The sequence below is a fragment of the Protopterus annectens genome, chromosome 6.part0, assembly GCF_019279795.1.
Source record: "Protopterus annectens isolate FY-2018-M chromosome 6.part0, PAN1.0, whole genome shotgun sequence".
Taxonomy (NCBI): Eukaryota; Metazoa; Chordata; order Ceratodontiformes; family Protopteridae; genus Protopterus; species Protopterus annectens.
This window is the reverse complement of record NC_056737.1, coordinates 1,902,505,925-1,902,520,778: the sequence shown is the minus strand read 5'-3', so window position 1 is coordinate 1,902,520,778 and position 14,854 is coordinate 1,902,505,925. Positions and strand designations below refer to the sequence as shown.

General features: G+C 40.8%; 1 protein-coding gene across 1 annotated transcript in view; it reads left to right on the top strand.

The window, feature by feature from the left end:
• Positions 1–14,854, top strand: part of CFAP65 (cilia and flagella associated protein 65) — a 2,328,717-nt gene that overhangs the window by 965,435 nt on the left and 1,348,428 nt on the right. The window contains exon 11 of the mRNA XM_044075222.1: positions 5,927–6,289. Coding sequence (XP_043931157.1) covers positions 5,927–6,289 — 363 coding nt within the window. The remainder of the gene's footprint in view (positions 1–5,926; positions 6,290–14,854) is intronic.

Below are 14,854 nucleotides of genomic sequence, written 5' to 3'. Positions count from 1 at the left end.
GTATACATGTGGAGGGAATGTTTGTTAACACTAACTGTTTCTACACATACTCCCAGATTCTGGATTGATGTTGTGCACATAGCTATCCAACTCTTTCTGCACAGACTCTGGCCATGTCTAGACCACATGCAGGTGTACCGGGACATATCTAGACTATTGCCCTCTTCAACCTTTAGTGATTTACCACTCACATATACATGCTTTCCTACACAATTATATTATGTAGCACAGTGTAGGTGACAGTGATCAGTGATACTTTATTATTCAGAGCAACTGCAACACTCACAATTCCATACAATACCAGAATAAACAGTACCAGTACAGGGTATCAAGGTTTATATTTCTTGGCACAGTGTTTCTATCCGACGTACCCCTGGGAGCAATGTTTGTTAGCACTACCTAAATGTTGCCACACAAAGTTGCAGATTACACATGCATATATGGGACCACAGTGGTAATAACACTCTGTTACTGTACACACTCTGGTCACAGCGTGACAACATGGTGGTGTAGATAGGACATGCTTGACTTATTACTCTCATAACAGTTTCGGGAGTTGCTAGAGTGACAGGTTTGTTCTCATAGATGTGTGACAATCAGTTGTATTCCTTGTTTTCTGCCTAAACATCTGGGATGATCCAACAGACTTTCCAGGGGGACAGGGTGACAGACAGCAGATGTGGGCCCATATACTGGACATTCTGGTCTTATCTGTACAGTTGCGGTGTATGATTCTGTATGCAGCCTACTTCCACTCCTAGGATTCAGACCATGGCTGTGTCTGCTACAACTTAAACACTGTCCTTCAGAGTTGTGTGTGCTTTATAGATATTGCTGTGTATCTCCTATCTGCTTTCTGTCTTATAATTCTCCTGTGTTTTCACATTTTGGACTTGTATTACAGCACTCATATGCAGGATTTCCTGGACAGTTATATTTTGTAGGACAGTGTGGATGACAGTGATGAGTAATACCTTATTATTCAGAGCAACTGCATCAGTCACAATGCCATATAATACCAAAGTAAACAGTACTAGTACAGGGTATCATTCTTGTATTTCTGGGCACAGTGTTGGTATCTGACAAACCTGTAGGAGAAATGTTTGTTGGCACGTCCTGAATGTTGCTACACAGCAGTACCAGATTCCACATTACTATTATGCACATACATTTCACTCTGTTACTGTACACACTCTGGCCACAGCTTGGCAATATGGGGGTGTAAATGAGACATATGTGGCTTATTATTCTCATAAGGTTTTGGGGAATTGCTAAAGTGCCAGCTTTGTTCTCATAGATGTGTGTCAATCAGTTGTATTTCCTGTTTTCTGCCTATACATGTGGGATCATCCCACTGATTTCCCAGGGGGGCAGCAGGTTGACAGGCAACATATATGGGACACTTTACTGGACATTCTGCACATATCTGTACAGTTGTGGGGTATGATTCTGTTTGCAGACTACTACCACTGCCAGGATTTGAACCATGGCTGTGTGTGCTAAAATTACAACAGTTCACATCTCAGTTGCATGCGCTGTTTGGGTTTTGTTGTCTGCCTTTTCTTTGTTTTCTGTCTATGTGTCTCTCAGTTGTACTAAATGGCCTCTGGGGATTACAGCAGTCATATACAGGCATTCCTACACATTCTGTTTATGGTGCACAGTGTGGGTAACAGTTCTTAATACAACAGTACTATTACGTGATTGCAAATGTATATTACCATATGATACCAGAGTATACACATGCAGTCCAGCAGTTATACCTTTATTGTTAGGCTATTATGCTTTTATTTACTTACAAACTATATGAGACTCTTCCTGCCATATTCTCCGGTGTATGCAGTACTTGCCTTAAACAATGCAGGTTTTATACAGGCAATTAATGTACTAATACTTTTAGATTTATTTCCTATGACAGTACATGCAGGAGTATTACTGACCTGGCTTGCATTGCAACTTCTCCAGGTGATTTCCATGGGCCTCCTGGTTCACGGCCCGCTCACTTGCAGCTGTGAAGGACATAAGAGGAATATTTAGCCATACCTATCCATGATATAAATGAGCTGGCAATTATTATACACATAGTGGAGTGATACTTACACACAGCTGGGGCATCTCCTGCCGTTCTAGCCTCTTGGATCCACTGCTCCAAGAGGTCCCCCTTACACAACTTCAGGTCAGCATAGTGATGCCTGACCTGCTCACCAGTTTGGGGTATGCCAGCGGCACTGGTAAGGTCATGGGTGAGACAGTCCCAGGCTTCCGCCTTATATTGGGAACCCCGGTACTGGCCCTGCAACAGTCTCTGCTCATGGTCTTTGACAAGGAGTCCTGTCATGACTCTGGACTCCTGGATGCACCAGCGATGGGCCTGAAAATGCACTCCCGTTCCCCTTCCTGACATGGTGCCTGCAAGGGGAAGCTATAGCCAGTTATGAGATGTATTCCCGCCTGTTGGGTTTAAGTAGGGTCGATTTCCCGCACTTTACCATGATTGGATGGTTTTGAAAAGGCTAGGCTATGGGCAAACCTGCTTACCTAAGGTTGGCATTGTTTAAAGGGGTATTACACTGGGCACATTGAGTTAGCTGGCCTACACATTGCTTACACCCCCTAAGCTGGCCTGTGCAATGCTTAGCATTGCTTACCTGGCATTGATTTATTATTCATTACATCTTATATATATGTCTGGTATCCATGATTCATGTGTACATACACTGTATGGGGTCCTTGTGTTTTATTGGGGACTTCAACACTGTGTTACAATTACACCTCCCATCTGGGCTTACTGCTGTACTACAGTTCACATATTTATGTTCTGTATTGGATTATAGCAGATATGATATACTGATTCCTTTCACAGGTTCAGTTTGATTTTACTATAGTGAGGAGTTGTTTGGTGATACCTCATTCTTCTGTACTGCTGTGATGGCTTAACTACTGTGACTATAGTGTATAGGGTCCTGCGTTCAAGACCTGCAAGGTTGTTTATTTTGTTGCTGGGCAGAACAAGGGCTGTTGGATACAGAGTGATTAAGGCACTTTTGAGCAGTTGTAAGCAGGTTTGCACGGGTTTGCATGGAGGGTAAGCAATGCTAACCGTCGGTTACTTATGCTTACAGGGAGTTAGCTTCAGAATTGCTTAACCTGTGTGCGTATTGCTTACTCCCACACAAACGGGCTTAAACACGCTTACTAGTGTGTCAATATGCTGCTTACTACTGCTTATTGGTGCTTACACTTGCTTACTAGTGCTTACTCCCACTTACAACTGCACTGATTTACACAGTAATATCTGATGGTTCTTGGGAAAGTGGGGGATTTGGAAGCTGTATGAAGTTGTCATTCATTACACATTTTACCTCCCATTTGTATCCATGATTCCTGTGTACATATACTGTATGGGGCACGTGCTTATCTGGGGATTTTGCAACATTATGAAACTGACACCTCACATGTGCATTTAATGCAGTACTCCAGTTCACAATTATATGTTATTTAGAAGGTTATACAGCAAAAACATGTTCATAAACTGATTTCACATGGAAAATGGAATGTGCTGCAGTGGGACCCGTACCGGGAATGCCCTGCTCAGAAGGCGAATTCTCTGCCCACTACATTATTGCTATACTGCTTCATTTGCATATATCTTCCTTGTTATCCTCTTTGGCCATTTAAGCTGCATTAACTGTAGCTAAGCGATGACCACACCCGCACACCTACGGTTAGCTTTAATCGCGTTCATAAAAAAAAAAAAGGTTTGTTTATTTTATATGCATTTACTATTGCTGTTGTACACATGGGGGAATGTTGCTGGGGATATGGGGACACCTATGATTAGTCTTGCTCATTCCTTTGGCCTTTCTGCTATTCTTCATTGCGGGGGCATGTATATTCTGTGAGATTTGCTGTCAGACATGCCCCCTGCACTCGTACATGCTCCATGTAAGATGAGGAGCTCAGGCAGTGCCTTCATTAACATGCATGGCACGCTGCCATTCTGCTCCTAAATGGCGACTTCCATGCAGGACTAAGCTAGTCCTGCACGGAAGAATAGCAAATCCGGGGGAGAGTAACAACTTACAGATTAAGCTCACAGTCACACACACACACACACACACACACACACACACACACACACACACACACACACGCACACCTACGCACACTGTGTTTGTCTCTAAAGTGTAAAGTTGTAGTAAACATCCAAGTTGCACATTTTTTCCACACTAGCATTTTCCAAGTGTCTCTTTTTAGCCAATAAGAAATAAATGATGTACCTCCCTTTCTAGGTAAAAATGGATATTCATTGGTAAATTCTAGGCAATCAGTCTACAGACTTTTTTATGCCAAGCCAATAGCCACACAGTTGCCAAAGGTGAGAATCAAACCCTATGTCTTGTTCTTGTGATGTAAACACCTTAGCCATTAAGCCAACCCATCCCCAAAGGGTGCTCCAGACTTGACAGCCAACACCAAGAATAGGATATTTAAGCGCTGTATCTAACATCAGTAAATTAATAATTCAAGATGAAGGCCTTTGGTCAGCTCATAAGCTCAAGTAAATGCAAAACGCATGACGGTCCAACAAAAGGCATTATATCATGTCTGTTTTCCAGTGTTTTTTTGTTATCTGTTAGGGGACCCACACAGCATTTCTTTTTTTTTTCCTAAAATTTTGTGATGCATGTTAAAATATGAAGTAAATTGTCTGGTTGTAGTAATCATAGACAGTGGAATGAATGAGGAGGTTGTGAAGCTTCTAATTTCTGTAAGGGTTATGGGAGATGTGGAACAATAACCACTGCCAAGGTGTGGGGACATAAATCCCTTAGCAGAGTATATGCATGCTCTTCTGCATGCATTGCCATTGTCAGAACAGACACTGTATCTGCAGAAACATTATTTAAAAATAAAAAAAATAAAAAAACAGAGACTTTATTGATGAGCTTAGTCACAATTATTTCCAAAAGTCATAAAACCCAGGTAGTGTTTCAAAACAACAGGCCTTTATTCATCACAGACAAGTGATCCTCAGTAACAAAAAATTAGAAATATTTTACGTTAAACTTGTCAGCTTTTATACACTTAGAAGTAGGTGTGGAAAATATATGTATTGTTTAATTTTAAACCAGCCTATTTTAGGCAAACAATATACACAGGGCCGTAAAAAGGCATTTAAGAATAGCAAATATCCAACCCCACACACTACTACTGATTAGAGCAAACTAAATCCTAGTTAAGGAGAACACTACATATCTATTTGCAACCCACATTCTGAAATCTGGTATTAAGGATCAGGTATTAAGAAAAGCATAACATACATATAGAAGAACTAAGAATCACGCACCTTTGCCTCTGCATTAGCTTATGCATGCATTCTTTACTTAAACCTCAGTATAATAATGGCATCAGTCTGCAAATGTTAGGGTGGAAGTGGTGGAAGGATTACTGAATCAGATTTTACAAATAGGATTATATGCCCACTGCAAGCCTGCCAAAGGGTTGTATTCTGGGTGCTAGCCATTTCTAAACCTTATTTCCAGTCAGCCATATCATCAGAATGTTCTCAGATACCTCTCTGAGTCTATAGCTTCCTTTAAGAGATTTTAACTGGCCTCACTACTATGTTAAATATCCATGAATGTTTAACTAGAAATGTTTACTTTTATGTGTTTTTTTTGAATATTTAATTAAAATTCCATTTTAAAAATCTTAAGACATGAATGTATTTGAAGCAATGGGATTATATGACAGATTTCCAGCTAAGTGGTTTGATTTAAAGATTATTGATATAACCATTACAAAAATGTTACATATTTATAAGATGATTCTCCTGAATATTTGTCTTTGAAGAGACAGTGCACTTAAATTTGAAGTATGATGTTTTGATTTATTCAAATTAGTGTGCTTTCTTTCTTTCTAGGACATTGAAGGAAAGGGGCCAGAGATGTTTCCACAAACTGAGCCAATGAGTGAATACTTTGATGATCACATCAGCAATGACATCAGTATGTTTCCGCCTCATGTTAGTGCTGATATTAAGGAATATAACTTTGGTGACTGCTCACAGCACCTTCAAGGTGAACCGGTTCCTCTACAACTGACAAATCATACAAAAGGAAAAATTACTATATCATGGAATTGTCCAGTAACAAGCCCTTTTAGTGTGGTTCCAGCAACATCTGATATCCCACCACTTAAATCCATGGCTTTTCGTATCACTTTTAAACCTTCTAAACTGAATACATTGTATGGAGCAGAGCTTGAAGGTTTTGCTTTTTATAAGGTTAGTAGTATAATAATGGATAGAAATGTTTCCACTGTAAGATGAAAGAATTTTGTTCAGACCTTCGGTATGGATATGCATTTTAGTGGCTAAAATAGAAGAATATAGTTCCAACCAAAGCAGGCCTTGTAAGTCAGATGTGTTATGTACGGAGTACACATATGCAGCAGTATAACTATGGCAATAAATAGATAAAACAAAGTAAACAAATAAATGAACACCACCTCTTTCCTGGGTATTTTTAGGTAGCCCAACAACAGGCTGCTTTCTTCTGCGACCTTGCATGCGTATTTATCCAAATGACATGTTCAGCATAAAGCAACCTGATGTATAACAAGTGTAAGACAAGAAACACTGTGTCTGTGAGCATAAGAAACGTAACTAAGGAGGGTGAAGGGGCCTTCATTAGGCATATGATATTAGGGAATTTTGTTGGAAGAAAATAACTTAATTAGCCTGTTTAGAGCTGATATGGTATGAGCACACCCTGGTTAAAAATATTGAATTTATTTAAGTTATAAGACTGGTCTCCTTTAGTGGGATCTTCCTGTGGTGAGCTACCTGTCATTTTGTTTATTAAGTTCCAGTATTTCTTTTGGGAAATTTGGAGATTGTTTTGTGTGGTGTGGAGAAACATAGTTTTATATCTTCCAGTGACTTTTTAGCTAAATTCCTTAGAATAATGTATCTGATCTTGTGTTGTGTAGTGTACAAGACTTTCTAGTGGTGCCTTGCTTTACCTCTAACTTCATAAATGAATTTATGGGAGTGAAAACTGAGATTGTCTCGCACAGAAGCATTGGCTAGGTGTTCCCAGGACACAAAATAAAAAATCCTTATCTCATAGCAGGCCTTGACTAAATGCAACACAAGTGCATTAAAGGAATTAGTTACAGTTGCAAAAAATTATTTTGAGACGTTTTGTCTCCTAAGTTAAAAGGTAGTCAAAAAGCTTTCAGGAAATGTTTATATAGAAAAAAGGTAATTCAGGCACTCAAAAATATATGCCTTCAGTTTAATTTCTCCAGTTTTTTTGGGTTTCTAATACCATGACGGGAATGGACCCCATTCCTAAGTCAAAATACAATTAAAGTTCATGAAATTGGTACTGTCTCAATCTTTGATGTCAGCCAGAAGTGCTCTTTGCAGCACGCACAATGTACCCAGTAATGACTCCTTCTGCAATTCGTTCAGAGTTACATGTATTGGTGACGTATCTAAATACGATTGTAGATTCTTTTTTATAAGACCCGTTTCTCCTACTACTATTGGAACTGTCTGGTTATCTTTCTTCCACATTGCTCTCATTTCTGCCTGCAAATCCTGATATTTTATGACTTTGTGTCTCTCTGTATGCTATAATATACTGTAGTCACTGGGTGTGGGGATTTCAATTATCAATGCTACTTTTGTCTTCGTTTCATGGACCACTATATCTGGTTTTCTAGCATCTATCTTTTGAACTGTTAGTAATAGGTGATCCCATGTGATGTAGACTTCATCATTTTCTGTGATGCTTTGTAGCTTATGTTTCCAGTGTTTTTCAGCCACTTCAGTACTATAATGTTTGCACAATACCCAGTGCATCAGTATTGCCATATTATTATGCCTTTCAGTATACAGTCCTTCTGCCATTAGTATGTCACAACCAGCAATGAGGTGTCAACTGTTTCCAATTCTTTTTCCCAAAACCTACATTTATCTGTTTCTCCCACATGACCAATGGACTTTGTAAACCAATGTGTACGTAGTCAACTGTCTTGGGTGAGCCAATATTAACCTTTCATCCCTTGGTTTGAATTTGCCTCTCCTTAACCATTCCTGCATTCGATCCTGATCAACATGAGGTTCTTTGAGAAGTTTTCTATACTTGCAATTATATTTATGCATTTTAGATATTTCTTGCTTTTTCATCTGGTCCTTCACCTTATATTCTTTCTTTTGTTTCTTGGTGCATTAAGTAGCTGCCTGATTTTTATCTACTTCTGGTCTGATTTCCATTCCTGCTTGACACTAATATGCTTCTGCTAGACTAAGCAGCGAAGTCACTTAGATTTATTCTCTTCATGTTTTAAAACTTTCACTACATTTGCATCCTGTGAGGTCAGCAGATATGTGTACAGTCCCACGATTGCAGATTTATACATGTAATCAATTTCAAGGAGGACCATATCTCCTTCAGAATGGGGAATATATAATCTTGGTATGCACTGATTTTTATAAATCATTTGGTGAGCATGAAGCATCCTTCTTGTTTTCCTGTCCAAACTATCCAGCATATTTTGGGGCCAGTCAATCACTCCAAAACTGTAAGATAGGACATGAAGAGTAAATTGGTTTATAGTTTGAATTTTGTTCCTAGATGTCAGCGGTGTTTTCAGGATTAATTTAAGCATTCTAAAGTATTCCTTACTAAGTTTTAGTCACATTTGTTCATGTTTTATTGTTGATCCTTCATCAATTCCTAAATATTTATACACTCCTTCTTGCTCAAGTTCTTTTATATCCATTCTTGTCCCAAACTGATGATCTGATGTTGTCAATCTTCATTCATTCATGACAGTTGGGTTTTGGTTCCGTCCTCAGAACTGACTCAGCCAATATAACAAGCTTGTGACAGCAGAAACTCTCCAGTTAAGGTTAACCATAGTGCCTCTCTTCCCTTCCCCCAGATCTCGTTTGCTGTGTAGAGTTTCAATAAGTGTCAGGTCTGCTCTCAAGGTAAATGTTGATTTTTTTCACTATTTCACTATTTTTCTGTCTTAAACCTTATTATTTCTAGTTGTTTAATATAGAATATTGAATTAGTGTGTGAGTACTGTTTATCTTCCCTTATTACCATTTTTCTCCTATTACTTCTTTACCATAGTCCCCTCCCTTCCCTCTTACATCTGGTAATTTTCTAATACCATCATTGGTATTCTTCGTCTTTCTCTCTTCACTTCTGTGTATTCCTGCATTACCATTGTTGTTACTTAAAAAAAAAAAAACCTTCCACTTGCTGTTCTGTCTATCACTGTGTCTGTGGGGTGAATGACTTTCAGTGTGGTAATTTGTTTTTTTTTTTTTGACATGGCTGACAAAAAAAAGGTGCTACAGATTTTAAACAGTGTGACAAATGTGGTAGGAAGATGCCCAACTCAGATGGGCATCTTTCTTGCATATATTGTTTAGGAGTGCTACATGTACAAGTCCAACCTCCATGCGAGCTCTGTAAGGGCTTTAGTGCCTGCACCTTAGCAGAGCATAAAAATAAGTTGATCTTAAAGGGTTTGTTAAAAAAACCTTTTTTGGAGGCTTTGTCTGAGGTGGAGGTGTCAAAACCTCCTAAGAAAAAAACAAAGAAGAGGAGCCACTCAGTCCCAACGTCTCCTCATTCACATGAACCAAAAACATCTAAAGACCAGGTTCATACTAAACCAAAGACTAAAAAATCTAAACTGGCACCGACATCTATCTCGGCACCAGAGTGTAAGACTCTCTCCATGGTGCTGTCCTTGACTACGGAATAGACTACAGTCACCACAGTTCCAACCCCTTCCATAGTACTGCAGACCCTCTTGGCACCAACAATAGTTTCCCCATTAAAATTGGTCACTCCCCCTCCATCACAAGCTTCTGGTCATTCGACCATGGTACCGAAGGTCGAAACCCTAGCCAGGACTTGATATTCCCCATCCATTGACCCCTTTGTTGGACAGCAGCTCAGTCTCTTTATTGATCAACCAGAATCTCCCTCGGGGATGTCCATTCATTCCACCAGGAGCCTTTTGGAGCTTGATGTAGTGAGACTGGTAGATCAGCTCTTAGCGGCCAGAGGCATTACAACCCCATCGAGGACCCCGAGATCTTTTCAGATTAGGGAAGTGGGTTTATTCTTCAGTGACCTTTGCCATACAGTTGTTGAATTATTTGGCACATTTTACATGTCTTCAAAGGGACCTGATCACTGAGCTTTCAGGAGCCTTAGCAGGAGCAGTGTCTGATGAAGTACATGAGAAGGTTGCCTCCCAGCTTGCCACTGTAGAATCCATCACTAACTCATCCATGCGGTTGATTGCACATACGGCTGTAGGGGTGGGCAGAGTAGCGGGTGTAGGCATTGCCATAAGACGTCACGCCTGGAGGTGCTTGTGTGACTTTGCGGATCCCTTCAAGTTTTCCTTCGTCAATGCTCCTGTTGATGGTTCTTCTCTGTTTGGCCCAAAAGTTAAAGACACATTAGTCAGGTGTGAGAAGGACAGAAAGACCCTGTCTGGTGTGGGCATATGTTTTTCCACTCCTCAGCAATCCTATACCAGGAATCAGTGAAGTGGAAAGATGGTTCAGGAAGTCCCAAGGGCCTTTTCGTGTCAAACCTGGTGAGTTTTTTCCCCGGGGCAGAGGGGGGAATTCATCAGGATGATACCCCTCCCTTGGCATAGGGGGCCTGTGTAACCAGGGCTCCATGGATTCCTTCTCTGAACAGCCCTATCAGCGCATATGAAGAGCAGCCCAATTTCTTGCCTTTGGAAGCCGTCAGGGGATGATTCTCTCTGCACCACTTAGCCTGGCATTCAATAACATCAGATTCTTGGGTGCAGACAATAATTACCAGAGGTTAAAATATCCCCTTCGATCTTTATCCAAAGCTGCAAAGGTGAATCCCTATTCAAAGGGATGCAGCAATTCAAGGAATTGTAAAGCTGCTCAAAAAAAGAGTCATCCAAGCAGTCCCACCAGACCAAGTAGGATCTGGATTTTACTCAAGGCTCTTTTTAGTGCCAAAAAAGACAGGGGACTGGAGGCCAATTCTAAACCTCAATATCTTGAACAAGTTTGTCAGCCAGGCAAAATTTCAGATTTTCACAGTTCAGTCTATCCTTCTATTTCTGGAAAAGGATGATTGGATGTGCTTGATAGATCTTCAGGATGCGTATTACTACATAAAAATGGACAAACACTCCAGAAAATATCTCCACTTCCATCTGGGAGCCAATCATTTCCAATTTCTGGAGCTGCCCTTTGGTCTCACCACAGCCCCCAAGGTGTTCACCAAATGTATGGCAGTAGTAGCAGCTCATTTGAGACTGCAAGGATTCTGGGTGTTTCCATATTTAGATGATTGGTTCCTTACTGTCCCCACCAAGCATCTACTGCTTTATGCCTTACACTACACTCTAGAACTGGCACAGATCTTAGGCATCTCAATAAACAAAGAGAAGTCAAAACTGGTATCTACTCAAAGCTTAGAATTCATTGGAGCAACATTCGATAAGAGATCTTGTCTGGTTGCTTTACCTCATCACAGATTACAAAGGTTAAGGTCTCAGCTCCAAGCGATACTCTCTCAAAACATAGTCCCAGCTTGCTTAGTCGTACAACTACTAGGGTCAATTGCAGCGGCAATCACCCTAGTTCCCCTGGCGAGATTCCACATGATGCTGCTTCAATGGCTGCTAGCGTCACAGTGGTCTCTATTAACACACCCCATGTCTTACCCAAGCCGCATTACAAACCATTGAAAACAGGATCTGAAATGGTGAATGAAGCCAGAAGAGGAGTTTTGGAATTGCCCTTTTTCACCCCCTCAACCCAAGGCCTTAGTGACAATAGACGCATCCCTGATGGGGTGGGGGGGAGCATTTTCAGTGAAAAACAGTCCAAGGCACTTGGTCCCCCTTAGAGGCCAATCTGCATATCAACGTCCTAGAACTGAGGGTGGTGCCTCTAGCATTGCAAGCATTCCAATCTGCCTTTCCATTGGTAACAATCGCTATCCAATCAGACAACATGTCGGTCATCTAGTACCGCATCAAACAGGGAGGAATCAAATCCTATCCATTATATCAGGAAGCTTGAGAGTATGCCAATGGGCGAACCGCTTTCTGATACCAATGCACATTCCTGGGAATTCCAACATGATTGTGGACAAACTGAGCAGAAGCATTCTCCTGCCTCACAAGTGGTCTCTCAATCCCATAGTAGTGACGCAGATTTTTCGTCATTGAGGTCAGCCTTGCTGCAATCTGTTTGCATCTCCCACAAACCACAAATGCAGCAGCTACTTTGCCCTAATCCCCCCTCAGGGGGAGTCCACAAGGGGACACTCTAATACACGATTGGCCTTCGGGACTGCTTTATGCATTTCCTCACTTTCCTCTAATACCACAGTTTTTGAAGAAAGAGCAAAGGTTGAGAAGCAAAGTAATCCTCATTGCACCCTATTGACCCAGTCAAGTCTGGCTCCCCTTTCTTTGGTCTCATCTAGTTCACTGCCCATGGACTCTGGACCCAACTCCGGGACTGCTGTATCATCCACAGGGGCTGGTCCATCCCAGCCTACTGAGCCTCAAGTTGACTGCTTGGTACCTCCAGTTCCGGCAATTGCCAGGCAGAATAATGTATCTTCCCCAGTACAAAAGATACTTCTGGCTTCCCATAAACCATCCACTAGGAAACTTTATCATAGTAAATGGAACAGATTTGTGATCTGGTCTTAAGAAGAAAGACTTGACCCCTTTTCAGCCCTGATTAATAAAGAGTTAGAATATTTGTCAACTTTGCTCCAATCAGGAGCCTCATTTTCTACTATCAAAGTCCATTTAGTAGCTACTTCAAATTTCCATAATGGCTTCGATGATTTTTCCTTGATATCTCACCATCTCTGCAAAACCTTCGTAAAAGGAGTCATGCATTTAAAACCACCCTTTAAGGAACCCATTGAACCTTAGAGTTTGATAATAGTCTTACACACTTTGACTCGTCAACCTTTTGAGCCAGCAGCCACCTGTGATATAAAATTTTTTTGTCTTGGAAGACCTTATTCCTGATAGCCATCATCTCAGCTAGGAGAATTTCAGAATTACAGGCCTTGTGTGTAAAGTTCCCATACGTCATTTTTCACAAAGAGAGAGTATCCCTTCGGACTAACCCCTCCTTTCTACCCAAAGTTGTCTCAGATTCAAATATTAACCAGTCCATTGACCTGCCAGTTTTCTTTCCAAACATTTCAATCAAAGGGGAATATTGTTTGCATTTGCTGGATGTGCATAGACAATTATGTTTTTACTTAAACAGGACTAAATCGTTCAGAAAATTGGATCAACTGTTCCTGTCCTTTTCAGGTCCTAGATTAGGCAAGCCAGTTTCCACAGTCACTTTGTCAAAATGGTTGAGAGACTGCATCACCTTTATTTATCTACAAAATAAAATGAGTCTATCAGCTAAAGTCAAGCCTCACTTTACCAGGTCAGTTTCCACTTCAGTAGCCTTTCATTCAAGAGCCTCTATGGATGACATTTGCACAGCAGCTACTTGAGCTACCCCTCATACCTTTATCACTCATTAAAAATTGGACATGGTCTCCAGGGGAAGAGCATCCTTTGGCTCTATGGTGCTCAGGAATATCCTTCCATAGGGCCCTTCCAGGACATATAGTAGCTAGGGACCCTGTCCCAACTGTCACGAATGAATGAAGATTGACAACATTAGATAAAGAATTTATGTTATTACCATAACGTTCCATCTGTGCTGTCGATCTTCATTCATTCTTGACATTCCATCCTCCTACCACCTCCAAAGACTTCTGGAGGTTCGGAACTAGTCCTGGTTCTGTGATAGGGTAGTTGTTCAGACAAAGCTTCCACTTTATTATATCTACGGCAAAATTGATCTGAAGGGAAGGGAAGAGAGGCACTATGGGTAACCTTAGCTTGAGAGTTTCTGGCTGGCACGAGCTTGTTATACTGGCTGAGTCGGTTCAGTGGACAGAAGAGAAACCCAGCTGTCAAGAATGAATGAAGATCAACAACACAGAAGGAACGTTATGGTAAGAACATAACTTTTTTTTTTCTTGGTGCTGCATTTTTCCTGCTTTAAAGGTTGATTTTTCACATTTATCAAGACCAAATGACATTCTTATATCATCTGAAAAACTTTTGTCAACTTGCAGTTGTGCTTTCAGTTCCTCATCTGATGAGCTATACAGTTTTAAATCATCTACAAAGTAGATGAGAAGTCTTTACTCTTTTTTGTTTTCGAGGAGCCAAATTGTAGCCATGGCCTATGCTGTTAAGTAGACAGCTTAATGGGTTAAGGACAAGACAGCGTAGCAGTGGTGACAGGGAGTCATAATTGAGTTTTCTTCTAAATGACTATAAACTCTGTAGGCATCAGTTCCAGTGTATAGTTTATACATCGTCGGAAGACAAATTACTGGTCTATAATTTTTGCTCCTACTTAAGACTGAACCTGCAAGCTACCCTAATCTCCAGCTGAGAGAGTTTCTTGATGATTCCTGAGTTGGGGGATTTTATCAAAAGCCGTAGATAGGCCGTATGTACTGCTTTGCATTCATCCAGTGCTTTGGTGACATTCTCAAAGAAGTCCACCACATTTAGTAATCATGATCTACTCCTAACAAAGCCAAACTGGGTCGGCTTGAGAGTTTGAAGGTTGCCTTTGTCCTTGTTGATAAGGCCCATGATGTTTCTTTCCATGTCGTTGCAGATAAGGCTGGTTAAGCTTATGGGTCTGTAGTTCTCAGGGTCGGTTGATGGACCCCCTTTGTGCATGGGGATTACA